The 21,699-nt window shown below is 45.4% G+C and overlaps 1 protein-coding gene across 10 annotated transcripts in view; it reads left to right on the forward strand.

Moving 5' to 3' along the window:
• The window catches only part of zc3h11a (zinc finger CCCH-type containing 11A), a 43,510-nt gene extending 22,878 nt beyond the window's left edge, over positions 1 to 20,632 (forward strand). For 8 of the 10 annotated variants that reach the window (XM_061784789.1, XM_061784792.1, XM_061784788.1 and 5 more), the window contains 5 exons: positions 1,048 to 1,112; positions 1,195 to 1,714; positions 1,961 to 2,133; positions 2,364 to 2,557; positions 19,746 to 20,632. In XM_061784789.1, the coding sequence (XP_061640773.1) occupies positions 1,048 to 1,112; positions 1,195 to 1,714; positions 1,961 to 2,133; positions 2,364 to 2,557; positions 19,746 to 19,941 (1,148 nt within the window). In that variant the 3' untranslated portion in view covers positions 19,942 to 20,632. Of the gene's footprint in view, positions 1 to 1,047; positions 1,113 to 1,194; positions 1,715 to 1,960; positions 2,134 to 2,363; positions 2,558 to 10,432; positions 10,695 to 10,771; positions 11,455 to 19,745 lie in introns of those variants that run through there. The other 2 variants (XR_009790126.1, XR_009790125.1) reach the window with 2 other exon arrangements.
• The last annotated feature ends 1,067 nt before the right edge of the window (positions 20,633 to 21,699 follow it).

Genomic DNA, 21,699 nt, shown 5'->3' on the forward strand with positions numbered 1-21,699 from the left:
GGTGTTGTTGATAAATGGCTTTTGCTTTGCATAGTAGAGTTTCAAGTTGCACTTACGCCGAACTGTATATACTGACATTGGTTTTCTGAAGTGTTCCTGAGCCCATGTGGTGATATCCTTTCCACATTGATGTCGGTTTTTGATGCAGTGCCGCCTGTGGGATCGAAGGTCACGGGCATTCAATGTTGGTTTTCGGCCTTGCCGCTTACATGCAGTGATTTGTCCAGATTCTCTGAACCTTTTGATGATGATATGGACCGTAGATGATGAAATCCCTAAATTCCTTGCAATTGTACGTTGAGGAACATTGTGCTTAAACTGTTCGACTATTTTCTCACGCACTTGTTCACAAAGAGGTGAACCTCGCCCCATCTTTGCTTGTCAATGATTGAGCAATTCAGGGAAGCTCCTTTTATACCCAATCATGGCACCCACCTGTTCCCAATTAGCCTGTTCACCTCTGGGATGTTCCAAACAGGTGTTTGATGAGCATTCCTCAACTTTCTCAGTCTTTTTTGACACCTGTTCCAGCTTTTTTGGAATGTGTTGCAGCCATAAAATTCAAAGCTAATGATTATTTGCTGAAAACAATTTTTATCAGTTTGAACGTTAAATATCTTGTCTTTGTAGTGTATTCAATTAAATATAGGTTGAACATGATTTGCAAATCATTGTATTCTGTTTTTATTTATGTTTAACACAACGTCCCAACTTCATTGGAATTTGCGTTGTATATAAAGTAAATATTTTTTATATTAATTTATTTCATTTTTGTTAAAATGACAGTAAAGGACTCTAAACTGAAAGTTTAGGACTTGCGACTTGACTCGGGACCTGCTTGTCTCAACATGGGATTTGACTCAGGACTTGAGGGTAAAGACTTGTGACTTGCAAAGCAATGACTTGGTCCCACCTCTGCCCACTACTCTAGTAGGGTTTAGTATAGAAAAGGATACGTATAGGAAAGATATGGATGGATATCTTTTAAAAATGTATAGCTATTGAATCAGCAGTCATATACCAAGCCGTGTGGATTGTATTCTGCAGGTGACATCACAGCAGAGAAGCGTTTTGAGACTAAAAAGACAAGAAAAGCTCCTGTTGCTCTTGAGGTGTGACCTGCGACCTGCTGCATTATTGTGCTTTGATTGATAGGAATTCTCTTATAACTGTAATTTTACTGTGCCTTTCTAGACTGCCTCCAAGATTGTCAAGGTCAAAACATTTGAGGAGATTATGCGTGAAAAACATCTCCGCAAGCAGGAAATGGCTGAGCAACCTTCAATCAGGCAGCAGGTTTCTAACGCAGAGCCTTCACCAAAACCATTAGCGGGTAGTATGCTGAAGAGGAAGATTCTTCCACCACCAGGGTCTTCATCTCCTACCCGCAGCATTCCGGGTAGTAATAATGTCACACCCACCCCAAACGCCTCTGTTTGCAAGCTGAAAACTGTCAAATCTGATACGGAGTCCTCTCTAAACAACACTACGACAGCTGTCGTCACAACTGGGACCTCGGTTCTTATGAGCACTTTTACCCCTCCTCTGGAAGACACTTTCTTACTGAGTCCAGGAAGCTCCAGTAAACTCCCGTATAAAAACACAAGGAGCTTAATATCACCATCCTCAGCCAAGCAGACAACTCCAGAGAGACTCAATTGTCCACTGGTAGAGATTCCAACTACTGATGAAACGCATACCACAGACAGAAAAGGTACCTTGCATTTGCATTTGTTAATAATTATTTAGTTATTCATGTACATGGTTACTTGACGTGCTTACTGTTTTAAATTCATTACATTAAAGAGAATCCATTTTATCAGACGGACCTGTCAATGGAACCTTATGTTTCAAAAAACGTATGGCAAAGCCTTCAGTAAAGTTTAGAGAAAGATAAAAAATCTGATGAAATACCCTTTACGTAACTTTCATTGTGTGTCAACAAGTGATTTCTTTTCAGTGCGGCCCAAATTGAATGTGAAGCCGTCTGTTATGAAGCCTTCCTTGGAAGTGAATACAGGCCAGAAGAGAAAGAGAGCAGCACGGTCTGCTGTAGCTGCTGTTAAACCTCTGAACAGCGCATCCAGAGTTTTAGAGGAATCACAGGAGGAGACTGCAAGGATGGACTTACAGGTAGGTTTTGCTTGTCGGTATTGGGAATGGAAGTATACACAGATGTGTCAACCACTGCCTTCTGTGTAAAAGGCACAAGTGAATAAATGCTTGTTACAGTGACTTATTTTGCAGGATCTCTATTTGAAGAAGGCTTTCATTTGCAATAGATTGAGAATTCTGACAGAAAAGATTTGAGAGAAATATTTCCATACCTTTACTGACCTTGGGTAACATTTACTGCATTGAAGGTTTTAGCGGCCTCCGGTAAAGAGACAGTGCTGAGATCTCCAGTTTCCTGTCGTCCCAGCACATTGTTGGAACCCAAACGGAGCTCAAGTGAGGAGCCACAGACCATCCATGTTTTAAAACACAGTCCGAGCCAAGAAACCAAGTTGGTTGTCAGTCTTGCTACTACCACTGATGCCTATTCTGCCCCTCAAAGGTACTACTTGGTCATTGTGATCTTCAGAATTGAAATGTTGTATCTTTTATATTTTTGCTGTCTGGTAGAATACTCGCATCTCCGAAAACAAAAATTAACAAAACGGCACATTTCTCGAGTTGTAAAAAACTGCATTGTGAAAGTTGATATACCTTAAAATGCAGGGCTTTACACTAACTTTTTCACTCGTAGCAACTTTTTCACTCGTAGCAACCTTTTCAGTTGGTCGCACCAGCGCATGAGTTGGTCGTACCATTTTTTGAGGCGATTGATAGTGACTCAAGATATGATGTTTGCAAAATATGTTACTGTGAACAAGAAGTTTGTCAGCTACAAGCAATAACAGACAAAACAGGTGAACTAAATTTCAAAAACAAAACAACAAAGGCTTTTATTTGATCAATTGTTCCACTCAGAGGGGCCAGGTCTTATAGTTAGGGCTCCTAACACTCTCCCCTGGGAAAACCATTTAATTTTGAGCATTACCACAACCATATGATTAACATACACAAAAAGATTATTGCATAAGTGTACCACCACCATATACAGTGGGGCAAACAAGTATTTAGTCAGCCACCAATTGTTCTCCCACTTAAAAAGATGAGCGAGTCCTGTAATTTTCATCATAGGTATACCTCACCTATGAGAGACAAAATGAGGGGGCGGGGGGAAATCCAGAAAATCACGTCTGATTTTTAAAGAATTTATTTGCAGATTATGGTGGAAAATAAGTATTAGGTCAATAACAAAAGTTAATCGCAATACTTTGTTAGTACCCTTTGTTGGCAATGACAGAGTTCAAATGTTTTCTGTAAGTCTTCACAAGGTTTTCACACACTGTTGCTGGTATTTTGGCCCATTCCTCCATGCAGATCTCCTATAGAGCAGTGGTGTTTTGGGGCTCTCGCTGGGCAACACAGACTTTCAACTCCCTCCAAAGGTTTTTGTATGGGGTTGAGATCTGGAGACTGGCTAGGCCACTCCAGGACCTTGAAATGCTTCTTACGAAGCCACTCCTTCGTTGCCCTGGTGGTGTGTTTGGGATCATTGTCATGCTGATAGACCCAGCCACATTTTCATCTTAAATGACCTTGCTGACACAAGGAGGTTTTCACTCAAAATCTTGCGATACATGGCCGCATTCATTCTTTCCTTTAGATGGATCAGTCGTCCTTGGTCCCTTTGCAGAAAAACAGTGCCAAAGCATGATCTTTCCACCCCAATGCTTCACAGTAAGTATGGTATTCTTTGGATGCAACTCAGCATTATTTCTCCTTCAAACACGACAAGTTGAGTTTTTACCAAACATTTCTATTTTGGTTTCATCTGACCATATGACATTCTCCCAATCCTCTTCTGGATCATCCAAATGCTCTCTAGCAAACTTCAGACGGGCCTGGACATGTACTGGTTTAAGCAGGGAGACACGTCTGGCACTGCAGGATTTGAGTCCCTGGCGGTGTAGTGTGTTACTGATGGTAGCCTTTGTTACTTTGGTCCCAGCTCTCTGCAGGTCATTCACTAGGTCCCTCTGTGTGGTTGTTGGATTTTTGCTCACCGTTCTTGCGATCATTTTGATCCCACGGGGTGAGCTCTTGCGTGGAGCCCCAGATCGAGGAAGATTATCAGTCGTCTTGTATGTCTTCCATTTTCTAATAATTGCTCCCACAGTTTATTTATTCACACCAAGCTGCTTACCTATTGCAGATTCAGTCTTCCCAGGTAACAAGTGGAGGAAAGAGGAGCCTCTTAAAGAAGTTACAGGTCTGTGAGAGCCAGAAATCTTGCTTGTTTGTAGGTGACCAAATACTTATTTTCCACCATAATTTGCTAAAAAATTCTTTACAAATCAGACAATGCCCCGTCCGGGCAAGGGAAACCGAGATCCATTTGATTCTTTCTTCATAGGGGTTTTTGGAGCTGTGCTTTGTCTAGTCACCTAGTTTGCCATGGGTGACCCTACCAGGAGCGTGAAGCCCCAGACAACTTAGCTCCTAGGATCATTGGGACACACAAACTCTTCCACCATGATAAGGTGACTGCTCAAGGAGAGGCAACCAACCATTTGCACTCAAATTCACACTTACGGCCAATTTAGAGTCTTCAATCAACCCACCATCCATGTTTTTGGGAGGTGGGAGGAAACCAGAGTACCTGGAGAAAACCCACGCAGGCATGGTGAGAACATGCAAACTCCACACTGGGGGGGCTGCGATTTTAACCGCAGTCCTCAGAACTGTGAGGCAGATGTACTCACCGGTTCCCACCATGCCGCCTGGATGAATCATTATTACTGGAATTATTGCACTTTATTTTAATGATTACTATACAATCGCCTTTAAAGGAGTATATAACTTTGCACATATCTTATGTCTGCTATAAACAGGAATTAGACATAGGTGTAATCTTTGCTCGCTTCATAAAGTGATTAAAACCTTTGCGCATGACTGTTTGTTATCCATCCATCCATTCTCTGCCGCTTATCCGGGTCGGGTCGCGGGGGCAGTAGCTTCAGCAGGGACGCCCAGACTTCCCTCTCCCCAGCCACTTCATCCAGCTCTTCCGTGGGGATCCCGAGGCGTTCCCAGGCCAGCCGAAGGATATAGTCTCTCCAGCGTGTCCTGGGTCGCCCCGGGGGCTCCTCCCGGTGGGACATGCCCGGAACACCTCACCAGGGAGGTGTCCGGGAGGCATCCGAATCAGATGCCCCAGCCACCTCATCTGGCTCCTCTCAATGCGGAGGAGCAGCGGCTCTACTCTGAGATCCTCCCGGATGACCGAGCTTCTCACCCGATCTCTAAGGGAGAGCCCGGACACCCTGCGGAGGAAACTCATTTCGGCCGCTTGTATCCGGGATCTTGTTTTTTCGGTCACGACCCACAGCTCATGACCATAGGTGAGGGTAGGAACAAAGATCGACCGGTAAATTGAGAGCTTCGCCTTTCGGCTTAGCGCTTTCTTTACCACAACGGACCGATACAAAGTCTGCATCACTGCAGACGCTGCACCGATCCGCCTGTCGATCTCCCGTTCCATTCTTCCCTCAATTGTGAACAAGACCCCAAGATACTTGAATTCCTCCACTTGGGGCAGGATCTCATCCCCGACCTGGAGATGGCATGCCACCCTTTTCCGACTGAGGACCATGGTCTCAGATTTGGAGGTGCTGATTCTCATCCCAGCCGCTTCACACTCGGCTGCGAACTGCTCCAATGAGAGTTGGAGGTCACGGCTTGATGAAGCCAACAGAACCACATCATCTGCAAAAAGCAGAGATGCAATACTGAGGCCACCAAACCGGACCCCCTCTACGCCTCGGCTGCGCCTAGAAATTCTGTCCATAAAAGTTATGAACAGAATCGGCGACTAAGGGCAGCCTTGGCGGAGTCCAACCCTCACCGGGAACGAGTCCGACTTACTGCCCGATATGCGGACCAAACTCTGACTCCGGTCGTACAGGGACCGAACAGCCCGTATCAGGGGGTTCGGTACCCCATACTCCCGAAGCACTCTCCACAGGACTCCCCGAGGGACACGGTCGAACGCCTTCTCCAAGTCCACAAAACACATGTAGACTGGTTGGGCGAACTCCCATGCACCCTCGAGGACCCTGCCGAGGGTGTAGAGCTGGTCCACTGTTCTACGGCCAGGACGAAAACCACACTGCTCCTCCTCAATCTGAGATTCGACTTCCCGACGGACCCTCCTCTCCAGCACCCCTGATAGACCTTACCAGGGAGGCTGAGCAGTGTGATCCCCCTGTAGTTGGAACACACCCTCCGGTCCCCCTTCTTAAAAAGGGGGACCACCACCCCAGTCTGCCAATCCAGAGGCACTGTCCCCGATGTCCACGCGATGTTGCAGAGGCGTGTCAACCAGGACAGCCCCACAACATCCAGAGCCTTTAGGAACTCCGGGCGAATCTCATCCACCCCCAGGGCCCTGCCACCGAGGAGCTTTTTAACTACCTCGGTGACCTCAAACCCAGAGATAGGAGAGCCCGCCACAGAGAACCCACACTCTGCTTCCCCATGGGAAGGCGTGTCGGTGGAATTGAGGAGGTCTTCGAAGTATTCTCCCCACCGACTCACAACGTCCCGAGTCGAGGTCAGCAGCGCCCCATCCCCACTATTCACAGTGTTGGTGGTGCACTGCTTTCCTCTCCTGAGACGTCGGATGGTGGACCAGAATTTCCTCGAAGCCGTCCGGAAGTCTTTCTCCATGGCCTGACCGAACTCCTCCCATGCCCGGGTTTTTGCTTCAGCGACCACCAGAGCTGCATTCCGCTTGGCCAGCCGGTACCCATCAGCTGCCTCAGGAGTCCCACAGGCCAAAAAGGCCCGATAGGACTCCTTCTTCAGCTTGACGGCACCCCTCACCGTTGGTGTCCACCAACGGGTTCGGGGATTGCCGCCACGACAGGCACCGACCACCTTACGGCCACAGCTCCGGTCGGCCGCCTCAGCAATGGAGACGCGGAACATGGTCCACTCGGACTCGATGTCCCCCGCCTCCCCCGGAACATGAGCAAAGTTCTGTCGGAGGTGAAACTCCTTCTGACAGGGGATTCTGCCAGACGTTCCCAGCAGACCCTCACAATACGTTTGGGCCTGCCACGTCGGACCGGCATCTTCCCCCACCATCGGAGCCAACTCACCACCAGGTGGTGATCAGTTGACAGCTCCGCCCCTCTCTACACCCGAGTGTCCAAGACATGCGGCCGCAAGTCCGATGACACGACCACAAAGTCGATCATCGAACTGCGACCTAGGGTGTCCTGGTGCCAAGTGCACGTGTGGACACCCTTATGCTTGAACACGGTGTTCGTTATGGACAATCCGTGACGACCACAGAAGTCCAATAACAGAACACCGCTCGGGTTCTGATCGGGGGGGCCGTTCCTCCCAATCACGCCCTTCCAGGTCTCACTGTCATTGCCCACGTGAGCATTGAAGTCCCCCAACAGAACAATGGAGTCCCCAGCGGGAACGCTCTCCAGCACCCCCTCCAAGGACTCCAAAAAGGGTGGGTATTCTGAACTGCTGTTTTGGTGCATAGGCACAAACAACAGTCAGGACCTGTTTGTTATAATGAGTGAAATGAAAACGAAAGACAATTAAGCAGACAATCTTTGCAGTTAGTGGTATATACGTACAGTGCGTATGGAAAGTATTCAGACCCCCTTAAATTTTTCACTCTTTGTTATATTGCAGCCATTTGCTAAATTTTTTTATTTTTTTTTCTCAATGTACACACAGCACCCCATATTGACAGAAAAAAACGGAATTGTTGACATTTTTGCAGATATACTAAAAAAGAATAACTGAAATATCACAGAGCCATAAGTATTCAGTATTCCCCATTCTGCTGGGGGACTTCAATACTCACGTGGGCAATGACAGTGAGACCTGGAAGGGCGTAATTGGGAGGAACGCCCCCCCCGATCAGAACCCGAGCGGTGTTCTGTTATCTGACTTCTGTGCTCGTCACGGATTGTCCATAACGAACACCATGTTCAAGCATAAGGGTGTCCACACGTGCACTTGGCACCAGGACACCCTAGGTCGCATTTCGATGATTGACTTAACCTTGTGGTGAGTTGGCTCCGATGGTGGGCGAAGATGCCGGTCCGACGTGGCAGGCCCAAACGTATTGTGAGGGTCTGCTGGGAACGTCTGGCGGAATCCCCTGTCAGAAGGAGTTTCAACTCCCACCTCCGACAGAACTTTGCTCATGTTCCGGGGGAGGCGGGGGACATCGAGTCCGAGTGGACCATGTTCCGCGCTTCCATTGCTGAGGCGGCCGACCGGAGTTGTGGCCGTAAAGTGGTCGGTGCCTGTCGTGGCGGCAATCCCCGAACCCGTTGGTGGACACCAATGGTGTGGGATGCCGTCAAGCTGAAGGAGTCCTATCGGGCCTTTTTGGCCTGTGGGACTCCTGAGGCAGCTGATGGGTACCGGCTGGCCAAGCGGAATGTAGCTTTGGTGGTCGCTGAAGCAAAAACTCGGGCATGGTAGGAGTTCGGTGTGGCCATGGAGAAAGACTTCCGGACGGCTCTCAGGAGGGGAAAGCAGTGCACCATCAACACTGTGTATAGTGTGGATGGGGCGCTGCTGACCTCGACTCGGGACGTTGTGAGCCGGTGGGGAGACCTCCTCAATTCCACCGACACGCCTTCCCATGAGGGAGCAGAGTCTGGGTTCTCTGAGGCGGGCTCTCCTATCTCTGGGGTTGAGGTCACCGAGGTGGTTAAAAAGCTCCTCGGTGGAAGGGACCCGGGGGTGGATTAGATTCGCCCGGAGTTCCTCAAGGCTCTGGATGTTGTAGGACTGTCCTGGTTGACACGCCTCTGCATCGGGGACAGTGCCTCTGGATTGGCAGACTGGGGTGGTGGTCCCCCTTTTTAAGAAGGGGGACCGGAGGGTGTGTTCCAACTACAGGGGGATCACACTTCTCAGCCTCCCTGGTAAGGTCTATTCAGGGGTGCTGGAGAGGAGGGTCCGTCGGGAAGTTGAATCCCAGATTTAGGAGGAGCAGTGTGGTTTTCGTCCTGGCCGTGGAACAGTGGACCAGCTCTACACCCTTGGCAGGGTCCTCGAGGGTGCATGGGAGTTCGCCCAACCAGTCTACATGTATTTTGTGAACTTGGAGTAGGCGTTCGACCGTGTCCCTCGGGTGGTCCTGTGGGGGGTGCTTCGGGAGTATGGGGTACCGAACCCACTGATACGGGCTGTTCAGTCCCTGTACGACCGGAGTCAGAGTTTGGTCCGCATATCCGGCAGTAAGTCGGACTCGTTTCCGGTGAGGGTTGGACTCCGCCAAGGCTGCCCTTTGTCACCGATTCTGTTCATAACTTTTATGGACAGAATTTCTAGGCGCAGCCGAGGCGTAGAGGGGGTTTTGTTTGGTGGCCTCAGTATTGCATCTCTGCTTTTTGCAGATGATGTGGTTCTGTTGGCTTCATCAAGCCGTGACCTCCAACTCTCATTGGAGCAGTTCGCAGCTGAGTGTGACGCGGCTGGGATGAGATTCAGCACCTCCGAATCTGAGACCATGGTCCTCAGTCGGAAAAGGGTGGCAGGGATGAGATCCTGCCCCAAGTGGAGGAGTTCAAGTATCTTGGGGTCTTGTTCACGAGTGAGGGAAGAATGGAACGGGAGATCGACAGGTGGATCGGTGCAGCGTCTGCAGTGATGCGGACTTTGTATCGATCCGTTGTGGTAAAGAAGGAGCTAAGCCGAAAGGCGAAGCTCTCGATTTACCGGTCGATCTACGTTCCTACCCTCACCTATGGTCACGAGCTGTGGGTCGTGACCGAAAGAACGAGATACCGGATACAAGCGGCCGAAATGAGTTTCCTCCGCAGGGTGTCCGGGCTCTCCCTTAGAGAGAGGGTGAGAAGCTCGGTTATCCGGGAGGATCTCAGAGTAGAGCCGTTGCTCCTTCACATCGAGAGGAGCCAGATGAGGTGGCTGGGGCATCTGATTCGGATGCCTCCCGGAAGCCTCGCCGGTGAGGTGTTCCGGGCACGTCCCACCGGGAGGAGAACCCGGGGATGATCCAGGACACGCTGGAGAGACTACGTCTCTCGGCTGGCCTGGGAACGCCTCTGGATCCCCTCGGAAGAGATGGATGAAGTGGCTGGGGAAAGGGAACTCGGGGCGTCCCTGCTAAAGCTACTGCCCCCGCGACCCGACCTCGGATAAGCGGGAGAAGATGGATGGATGGATGAAATATCACACAGCCATAAGCATTCAGACCCTTAGCTCAGTATTTAGTACAAGCATGCTTTTGAGCTTATACAGTGTTTTTGGGAATGATGCAACATGTTTTTCACATCTGGATTTGGGGATCCTCTGCCATTCCTCCTTGCAGATCCTCTGCAGTTCTGTCCGGTTGGATGGTGAACGTTGTTGGACAGCCATTTTCAGGTCTCTCCAGAGATACTCAATTGGGTTTAAGTCAGGGCACTGGCTGGGCCACTCTGGAGAAGGTTTTCGTCCAGGATATCCCTGTACTTGGCCGCATTCATCTTTCCTTTGATTGCAACCAGTCGTCCTGTCCCTGAAGCTGAAAAGCACCCCCACAACATGATGCTGCCACCATCATGCTTCAGTGTCGGGACTGTATTGGACAGGTAATGAGCAGTGCCTGGTTTTCTCCACACATACCGCTTAGAATTAAGACCAAAACGTTCTCTCTCTGTCTCATCAGACCAGACAATCCTATTTCTCACCATCTTGGAGTCCTTCAGGAGTTTTTTAGCAAACTCCATGCGTGCTTTCATGTCTTGCACTGAGAAGAGGCTTCCGTCGGTTCACTCTCCCATCAAGCCCTGACTGGTGGAGTGCTGCAGTGATGGTTGACTTTCTAGAACTTTCTCCCATCTCCTGACTGCATCTCAGGAGCTCAGCCATAGTGATCTTTGGGTTCTTCTTTACCGCTCTCACCAAGGCTCTTTTCCCCTGATTGCTCAGTTTGGCCGGACGGCCAGATCTGAAAGGGTTCTGGTCGTTCCAAACGTGTTTTATTTAAGAATCATCGAGGCCACTGTCGTCTGAGGAACCACAAGTGTTTGGACAGATCTGTGCCTTGCCACAATTCTGTCTCTGAGCTCTTCAGGCCGTTCCTTTGACCTCACGATTCTCATTTGCTCTGACATGCAATGTGAGCTGTAAGGTCTAATATAGACAGGTTTGTGGCTTTCCTAATCAAGTCCAATCAGCATAATCAAACACAGCTGGATTCCATTGAAGGTGTCGAACCATCTCAAGGATAATTAGAAGAAATGGACAGCACCCAAGTTAAATATGAGTGTCACAGCAAAGAGTCTGAATACTTATGGCTGTGTGATATTTTTTTCATTTTTAATAAATCTGCAAAAATGCCAACAATTACTTTTTTTCTGTCAATATGGGGTGCTGTGTGTACATTAATGAGGAAAAAAATTAACAAATTAGCAAATGGCTGCAATATAACATTGAAAAATTTAAGGGGGTCTGTATACTTTCCGTAGCCACTGTATATATCATAGCGGTATGCTATCATACACTGTTGCACACTAACATCAATACAACACCTTCCCAAAATCATGTTCCATTGCTAAAGTAAGTCACAAAAAAAATCTCAATTTTAATTACGCTGTCATTAAACTAAAATCGTTGCTCCGAGCCATGCCCATCGTTTGCAGCAGCACTGAGCCATCTCCCCCCGACGAGCTATATTACGTAGTAATATAATAAGGTATCTTGGGGCCCTCGTGCAATAATTATTTTATCTCTCACTGATTTTGTAAGTTCACCCACTGACAAAGACATAAGCGGTCTATGATTTTATTGGTAGCTTTATCTAGAGAGAATATCTAAAATAAAATAGATTGTAGATCTGCACAAGGCTCGAATTGGCTACAAGACCATTGGCAAGGTGAGAAAAAGACAACTGTTGGTGTAATAATTAGAAAATAGAATAAACATAATATGACTGTCAGTCTCCCTCAGTGTGGGGCTCCTTGCAAGATTTCACCTCATGGGGTATCACTGATCATGAGAGAGGTTCGAGCCCAGAACTACATGCGAGGAGCTGGTTAATGATCTCAATGCAGCTTGTACCACAGTCACCAAGAAAAACATTGGTAACACATTACGCTGTAATGGATTAAAATCCTGCAGCGCCTGTAAGGTCCCCCTGCTCAATAAGGCACATGTACAGGCCTCTCCAAAGTTTGCCCATGAACACCTGAATGATTCAGAGAGTGACTGGGAGAAGGTGATGTGGTTACATGAGACAAAAATCGAGCTGTTTGGAATCAATTTGACTCTGAACAGGAATTCAGACTATGACCCCAAGCATACCATCCCCACCGTCAAGCATGAAGGTGGAAGCATTATGTCTTGGGGTTGTTTCTCTGCAAAGGGAACAGGTCAACTTCACTGCATGGAGGGAAATATAGATGAGACTTGTACCGTGAAATCCTGAGTGACAACCTCCTTAATTCTCTCAGCCACCTCTGTACTGGGCAGCAAGGGGTTCTCCACCAAGTAATGTTTTGATAAAAGTTCAAATACTTATTTCCCTCAATGAATTGCAAAGAAAAACGAGACAAAAAAAATTTAACTTCTTGTTTAATGTGATTCTATTCTTGTTAAAATACCCCTACCATTAAAATTATTGACCGTTCATGTCTTTGTCATTGGGTAAACCTACAAAATCAGTGAGGGATCAAATAATTATTTCCCCAACTGTATGTCTACTTTTTCTTTGAAATTTAACAAATGAAAAATATATATAAATTGACCAAATTTGGACATGAGAGATTTCCTCTTGCCAGTGGCAATATTGTAAATGAAGTATTTGTGGTGTTTTGAAATAAGGTTTGAGCCTTTGAGAGACTATTCCATGAGTAACACCTATCAGTATGCTTACATGTACTAAAGAAAACCTACTCTTAAGTATGAATGTACTTGATTGAAACCAGACTTTTAGAATGCACAGTAACACCTTAATTTGACCATGTTAAACTTTTTAAAAGTTGGATTACCACACCCACACTATTTGTTTGGAGACCAAATTCCACTTGCATGTATTTACTTCTGTTGATCAAATATTGGAGCATGGTCTGTGTGGACAGAAAGCAGACCCAAATTGTACTTTAAATTCCTACGAGAAGAAAACGAAGGGGTGGGGTTGTTTTGGAGTGACAGAAGTGCTATATCTACAGTCCCCTCCAAAAGTACTGGAGCGGCTTTGGGTTTCAAAACAAAAGATGAATATGAGACAAAAGTTCACAACTTTCAGCTTTTATTTCATGCTATTTTTATCTAGATGTGTTAACTTGACAGAGCACCTTTTGTTTTAACCCACCCATATTTCAAGTGAGCAAACGTGTTGGAACATGTGACTGGCTGATGGGTGCTGCCTTTTAGATTGATTGCTTAACACATTCACTGCCATTGACGGCTTTAGAAGTCAAATATCCATGTTAACTGGGAAGGCTGGCAGTGATTAACCATTAGATAGTGCTTGTTTTTGGCTTTGGGGTTCACCTGTGAAAACTGCATTTGCTGTTAAACATGAAGAACAGAGAGCTGTCTATGGGAGAAGAGCAAACAATTTTGAAGCTGTGAGAAGAAAATCGATCAGAGCTCTTGTACAAACATTGGGCATAGCCAATACATTGGGCATAGCCAATACAACAATTTGGAATGTTCTTAAAAAGAAAGAAACTACTGGTGTACTGAACAACAGACGTTGAACAGGTCCGCCAAGGGTATCAACAGCAGTTGATGACAGAAACATTGTGAGAGCCGTGAAGAAACACCCAAAGACAACTGTGAGTGACATCACTGCCAACCTCCACAGGAAAGGGGTGAAGGTATCACAATCCACTCTTCGAAGAAGACTTTGAGAGAAGAAATATAGAGGTCGCACTATAAGATGCAAGACACTCATCAGCAAAAAGAATTGGAAGGCCACATTGGATTTTGCAAAGAAAAACAGATAAGCCATAAAAGTTTTGGAACACGTTTTATGGACTGATGAGACCAAGATTAACCTCTACCAAAGTGATGGAAAGGCCAAAGTATGGAGAACGAAAGGATCTGCTTATGATCCAAAACACACCAGCTCATCTGTGAAGCATGCTGGAGGTAATGTCATGGCTTGGGCTTGCATGGCTGCTTCTGGAACGGGCTCACTAGTCATTGTTGATGATGTAACTCATGATGGTAGGAGCAGAAAGAATTCTGAAGTCTACAAAAACATTTTCTCTGGCAATTTACAGAAAAGGCACTGTGGACAACTGGTTAGCACATCGGGCTCACAGTTCTGAGGACTGGGGTTCAAATCCCAGCCCGGCTGTGTGGAGTTTGCATGTTCTTCCCGTGCCTGCGTGGGTTTTCTCCGGATACTCCGGTTTCTTCCCACATCCCAAAAAGATGCAGGGTAGGTTAATTGAAGACTCTAAATTGATAGCTGGGATAGGCTCCAGCACGCCTAGTGAGGATAAGTGGAATGGAAGATGAATAATGACTAAATTTACAGAAAAATGCTTCCAAACTAATCGGGAGAAGCTTTATCATGGAACAAGACAAAAGACCCAAAACACACTGCCAACACAACAAAGGATTTCATAAGGGGGAAAAAGTGGAAGGTCTTAGACTGGTCAAGTCAATCACCGGACCTTAACCCAATAGAGCATGCATTTTACCTCCTGAAGAGGAGACTGATGGGAGAAACAAACAAGAACTGCAAGAGGCTGCAGTAATGAAAAGCATTTCAAATGAAGAATGCAACAGTCTGGTGAAGTCAATGGGTTGAAGGATTGATGCAGTTATTGGAAGTAAGGGTTATGCCACCAAATATTAAATGTTATTCACTTTAAGTTAATTTAATAGTGTCTGTTCCAATACCTTTTCTCACTTGAAAAGTGGGTGGCTTCAATTAAAAGGTGCTCTGTCCTGAGTTGTTTAACACATCTAGATGTAAATAACATGAAATAAAAGCTGGAGTTTTGAACTTCCATCCATCCATTTTCTTTACCGCTTAGCCCCACAAAGGTCGCGAGCATGCTGGAGCCTATCCCAGCTATCTTCGGGCGAAAGGCGGGGTACACCCTAAACTAGTTGCCAGCCAATCGCAGGGCACATATAAAAAAACAACCATTCACACTCACATTCACACCTACGGGCAATTTAGAGTTTTCAATGAACCTACCGTGCATATTTTTCGGATATAGGAGGAAACCGGAGTACCCGGAGAAAACCCACGCCGGCACGAGGAGAACATGCAAACTCCACACAGGCGAGGCCCTGATTTGAACCCCGGTCCGCAGAACTGTGAGGCAGATGTGCTAACCAGTCGTGCACCCTGCCGCAGAATTCTGAACTTCTGTCTCATATTCATCCTTTGATCTGAAACCCAAATGTCTTCAGTATACAACAAAAACAAATTGACCATGCCATTCCAATACTTTTGGAGGGGACTGTATGCTATAACTGCTTGAAGCCATTGTTTTGCATATGGATGGATGAAAAACATGCCTTTTATAAGAGTTGGAACCTCTATGAATGTATACAGGTGTCAAACAGGCCCACAGATTCAAATGCCAAACATTTTTTTTTAGATTTACATTTGAATTTAAATTGAAAAAAATAGTCTGTATTTAATTCATAACAATTAACAGCAGTAAAAAAAAAAAAAAAAAAACGTCAATGGGCAAATGTGCTTCAAACGGTCATATGCTGCAAATGCAAGAAAAATACAAAACACACAAGCACATAAAACACAGCAAAAGAGAAATGCTGCAATCACAGAAAACAACAGCAAAAGAAAAATGCTGCAATCACAAAAAAACTGCCAAAAAAAAATGCTGCACGATAATAATTCTGCAATCCCAGAAAACTGAAAAGGCAAAATGCTGCAATCACAGAAAACAACTGTAAATCAGAATCTTTATTAACAACGGGTTAACAACGTCCGCCACCGGCGCCGTCAACCTGCATGGCACCGGTGGAAATACAGCTACTGTGGGTCGAAGTCGAAGAAGAGGTGGAAAGCGGGTTCATCAGCAAAAAGAGAAGAGGAAAGCACAAAGCCTAGAATTGAATGTGGGGACTTTGAATGTTGGAACTATGACAGGAAAATCTCGGGAGTTGGTTGACATGATAAGGAGAAAGGTTGATTATATTGTGTGTCCAGGTGGAAAGGCAGTAAGGCTAGAAGTTTAGGGGCAGGGTTTAAATTATTTTACCATGGTGTAGATGGGAAGATAAATGGAGTCGGGGTTATTTTAAAAGAAGACTTGGCTAAGAATGTCTTTGAGGTGAAAAGAGTATCAGATCGAGGGATGAGGCTGAAACTTGAACTTGAGGGTGTTATGTATAATGTGATTAGTGGCTATGACCTAGAGGTGAAAGAGAAATTCTGGAAGGCGCTTGACGAAGTAGTTCTAAGCATCCCAGACAAAGAGAGAGTCGTGATTGGTGCAGATTGGAATGGATATGTTGGTTAAGAAAACAGGGGTGATGAAGAAGTGATGGGTAAGTACGGCATCCAGGAAAGGAACTTGGAGGGACATATGGTGGTAGACTTTGCAAAAGGGATGGAAATGGCTGTAGTCAACACTTTTTTTCCAGAAGAGGCACAAACATAGGGTGACCTACAAGAGCGGAGGTAGAAGCACGCAGGTGGATTACATCTTGTGCAGACGATGTAATCTGAAGGAGTTTACTGACTGTAAGGTAGTGGTAGGGGAGAGTGTGGCTAGACAGCATAGGATGGTGGTGTGTAAGATGACTCTGGTGGTGGGGAGGAAGATTAAGAAGACAAAGGCAGAACAGAGAACCATGTGGTGGAAGCTGAGATAGGACGAGTGTTGTGCAGCTTTTAGGGAAGAGGTGAGACAGGCTCTCGGTGGACAGGATGCGCTTCCAGAAGACTGGACCACTACAGCCAAGGTGATCAGAGAGGCAGGCAGAAGAGTACTTGGTGTATCTTCTGGCAGGAAAGGAGAGAAGGAGACTTGGTGGTGGAACCTCACAGTACAGGAAATCATACAAGGAAAAAGGTTAGCTAAGAAGAAGTGGGACACTGAGAGGACCGAGGAGAGGCGAAAGGAATACATTGAGATGTGACAGTGCAAAGGTAGAGGTGGCAAAGACCAAAAAAGAGGCATATGATGACATGTATGCCAGGTTGGACACTAAAGAAGGAGAAAATGATCTATACAGGTTGGCCAGACAGAGGGATAGAAATGGGAAGGATGTACAGCAGGTTAGGGTGATTAAGGATAGAGATGGAAATATGTTGACTGGTGCCAGTAGTGTGCTAGATAGAGAGAAAGAATACTTTGAGGAGTTGATGAATGAGGAAAATGAGAGAGAAGAGAGAGTAGAAGAGGCGAGTGTGGTTGACCAGGAAGTGCTAATGATTAGTAACTGGGATGTTATAAAGGCATTAAAGAGGACGAAAAATGGAAAGGCAGTGGGTCCTGATGACATTCCTGTGGAGGTATGGAAGCATCTAGGAGAGGTGGCTGTGGAGGTTTTGACCAGCTTGTTCAATAGAATTCTAGTGGGTGAGAATGCCTGAGGAATGGAGGAAAAGTGTGCTGGTGCCCATTTTTAAGAACAAGGGTGATGTGCAGAGCTGTGGGAACTATAGAGGAATAAAGTTTTGATGAGCCACACAATGAAGTTATGGGAAAGAGTTGTGGAGGCTAGACTCAGGACAGAAGGGAGTATTTCCGAGCAACAGTATGGTTTCATGCCTAGAAAGAGTACCACCGATGCATAATTTGCTTTGAGGATGTTGATGGAAACGTACAGAGAAGGTCAGAAGGAGCTGTCTATTTGTAGATCGAGAGAAAGCTTATGACAGAGTACCCAGAGAGGAACTGTGGTACTGCATGCGGAAGTCTGGAGTGGCAGAGAAGTATGTTAGAATAATACAGGACATGTATGAGGGCAGGAGAACAGTGGTGAGGTGTGCTGTATGTGTCAGACGGATTTAAGGTGGAGGTGGGACTGCATCAGGGATCAGCCCTGAGCCCCTTCCTGTTTGCAGTGGTGATGGATAGGTTGACAGATGAGGGTAGACTGGAATCCCCGTCGACCATGATGTTTGCAGATGACATTGTGATCTGCAGTGAAAGCAGGGAGCAGGTGGACGAACAGTTAGAAAGATGGAGGCATGCACTGGAAAGCAGAGGAATAAAGATTAGCCGAAGTAAAACAGAATATATGTGCATGAATGAGAGGGGTGGTGGGGGAAGAGTGAGGCTACAGGGAGAAGAGATAGGAAGGGTGGAGGACTTTAAATACTTGGGGTCAACCGTCCAGAGCAATGGTGAGTGTGGTCAGGAAGTGAAGAAACGGGTACAAGCAGGTTGGAGCGGGTGGAGGAAGGTATCAGGTGTGTTATGTGACAGAAGAGTCTCTGCTAGGATAAAGGGCAAAGTATATAAGACTGTGGTGAGGCCAGCCATGATGTACGGATTAGAGACAGTGGCACTGAAGAGACAATAGGAAGCAGAGCTGGAGGTGGCGGAAATCAAGATGTTGAGGTTCGCTTTCGGAGTGACCAGGTTGGATAAAATTAGAAAGGAGCTCATCAGAGGGACAGCCAAGGTTCGATGTTTTGGAGACAAAGTTAGAGAGAGCAGACTTCGATGGTTTGGACATGTCCAGAGGAGAGTCAGTGTATTGGTAGAAGGATGATGAGGATGCAGCTGCCAGGCAAGAGAGCGAGAGGAAGACCAAAGAGAAGGTTGATGGATATCGTGAGGGAAGACATGAGGGCATGATGAGGGTGTTCGAGAGGAGGATGCAGGAGATAGGCTTACATGGAAAACGGTGATGCGCTGTGGCGATCCCTAAAGAGACAACCCGAAAGGAAAAGAAGTAGTTAGAGCCACTCTAGTACAAGGGGGCGTGAACTAGTGCTATGAGACCAGGGAGTGCCTTTCAAAGATATTTGGTACGCCAGCACCCTGTAACAGCCCGACTAACCGACATGCCTACGTACGTAACTTGCTCATTTCTCAACGGATTTTCATGAGGGTTACTGTTTTGTCAACGCCAAAGCGTATGCTATCAATGCACAGTTGATAAAAATCAAAATAATTAAATATAAAACAAAGTCCCATTTCCCTGTTGTAATTGTACGGGATTCAACCGTACTGTTGCTGTTGTTTTCTCTGATTGCAGGATTTTTTTTCTTTTTTTTATCTTGGTTTTCTTTTGCAGTTTTATGTGCTTGTGTGTTTTCGTCTTACGTCATTCCTGCTATGCAACATATGGCCGTTTGCAGCGCATTTGCCCCTATTCTACCACAAGTTACCCCAATTAATGTCACCCTAAAAATAGTGTTCCGAGTATGATAAGTGAGTGTGAAGACGTTAGTAGTAGGGGCAATCAAGCTCAAAATAGGCCCAAATACTTTTCGTCTACTGTGTTTGAGTAGAAAGTAGTGTTTCAATAGCCATTCTTCCTTGCTAAGCAAGCTGAAAGGAGCATTGTTGCCACCTAGTGTAGACATGGCAATAAATGCAATCAATGCATTTAAACTGGAACTTCACAGAGAAGTGTGCCGAGAACGAATGATGTCAGTAACCTGATTGATTTGCGTTTGTAAATATTGCTAGTGCTTTCTATGGACAAAGGAAATTCTGATGAGCATCTCTCTGTATTAGCTCTGTCCTGAAGACTACTCCTCAAAGTAAATCACGGAGACAAAGTGTGGTAGGGTCACGCAACTCAACCTCGGCTGCAGATGACTTCGAGGAGCTGATCAACGAATTCACAGATGATCATCTAGATGGAGATGTGGACCCTGGCATTGGGGAGGACGATCTGCTGCAGGAACTGTCAGACATGATTGACAGCTGAGGCAGTTTTTCCCATCAAAGAAAATACCCTGGCCCAACTCAACAACACCAACAATGTTAGCGCTGGCTAAATATATTTATACATAAACCCCTTCTTTCCCCCATTTACTTAGGATTTATGTTTGTTGTCTTTTTCTGTAATCTTTTCCGAAAGCAGCATTAACAGTACCTGGTAGGTTTTAAGTGTTGAAAAAGACAAACGTGATCATTTGTGTACACTGTATGCACTAGGAAAATATAAATATATAAAAAAATTCTGCTGCTCTTTCTGCTTTGTTCTAGCAAGCATTGTCACTTTCATATTGACTTTTATTTAAAAGGAGTGAATGTGAATGTTGTTTGTGTTGGAAATCTCACGTTGCTCATCTTTCTCTGTGTGATTTTTTTTTTTTTTTTTTTTATTCCCCCCCCCCCCCTAAAATGTATATTCTTTATTTCATAAACCATTACCAGTAGATTTATTCAGTGGGCCAAAGTTAAAATGGTTTATGTTGACGCCTCAGGGAACGATTTTTATGTTTGTATGCATCTCTGAGAAATATTTAAGCAATGCAGTCTTTTTTTATTTTGTCATTTATTGCATTGCTTTGAAAAGTCTGAGAAAAGATCTGTTTATCACAACACTTTTCTTCAAGTTCACTGTTCAAAGTGGTTTGTCCAAATGACTGTAAATAAAAAATGATTTTATTTAACAGCTAAGTTCCTTGCCAATACGAAGCAATCTCATACTCTGGAAGAAACCAGCAGGTGAAAATACGAACATACTTTACGTACATAATTTAGATTTCATATAGAGAGACAAAGCTTCTACTTTCCATGTGGATTACAGGGCATATCACTTATAGGCAGTAATTTTGATTATTTAGTTCCATGCCATTATACTATTTTATTGAAACAACCCAATTAAATGTTTGATCAATGTGACATTTCTGTTTAAAAAGTCAACACTACAGTGTAGATTTAAGTACCAAGACCCCTAACTCACTGGTCGAGACGTTGCTGAGACCAATCCGTCACTGCTACTCGGGGACCCGGAGATCAAAATATTGATTGCATTCTCACGAGAGATGTCTGGAAGACGTCTCCGGACAACCAGAAGTCGCAGATACAGACCCTTTCCAAAAAATTTGAATATCATGGAAAAGTTTATTTCCATAATTCCATTCAAAAAGTGAAACTTTCTTAGATTATAGATTCAAGGCCCACAATTTAAACAATTTCAAGTATTTTTTTACATAATTTGGGTTTCCAGCTCATAAAGCCCACGAAATCAGGAGTTCAAAAAAAAATTTATATTGTGAAAAAATCATTTACCTCAGTTTTTGTAGAAAAAGAAAATAATTAGGTCACAATTCAATCAAAATATGGTACTTTTGAAACGATATGTAATCTTTAGTAATTGGTTGGGAATCCCTTTTCCATGATATTAATTTTTTTTGGAAAGGGTCTGTAGATAGACAGTATCTTCTGTGTGTGCGGTGGCGGTTTTGAGGGCCAGTGCCTGACAGTCACTGAGCAATAAAAGGTTACCGGTAATGCTGGTACAATTTATTTATTTATTTGACAATTGTGCAAAAAGATGCAGCGTCCTCTCGCCGTTAGAGCAGTTTGAAATGACTAATAGAACAATAGTCCGGTGCAATGACCATTGTGCAAAAGGCGCAGAGACTTCAAGAAATTTGTCACGTTTGGGGTTTGTTCGAAGGTGAGAAAGGCAAGGCAAGAACATGGAGGACCCAAGTGCAGGGAGGCAATGCAG

This window comes from Phyllopteryx taeniolatus, chromosome 9 (assembly GCF_024500385.1).
Source record: "Phyllopteryx taeniolatus isolate TA_2022b chromosome 9, UOR_Ptae_1.2, whole genome shotgun sequence".
Lineage (NCBI taxonomy): Eukaryota > Metazoa > Chordata > Actinopteri > Syngnathiformes > Syngnathidae > Phyllopteryx > Phyllopteryx taeniolatus.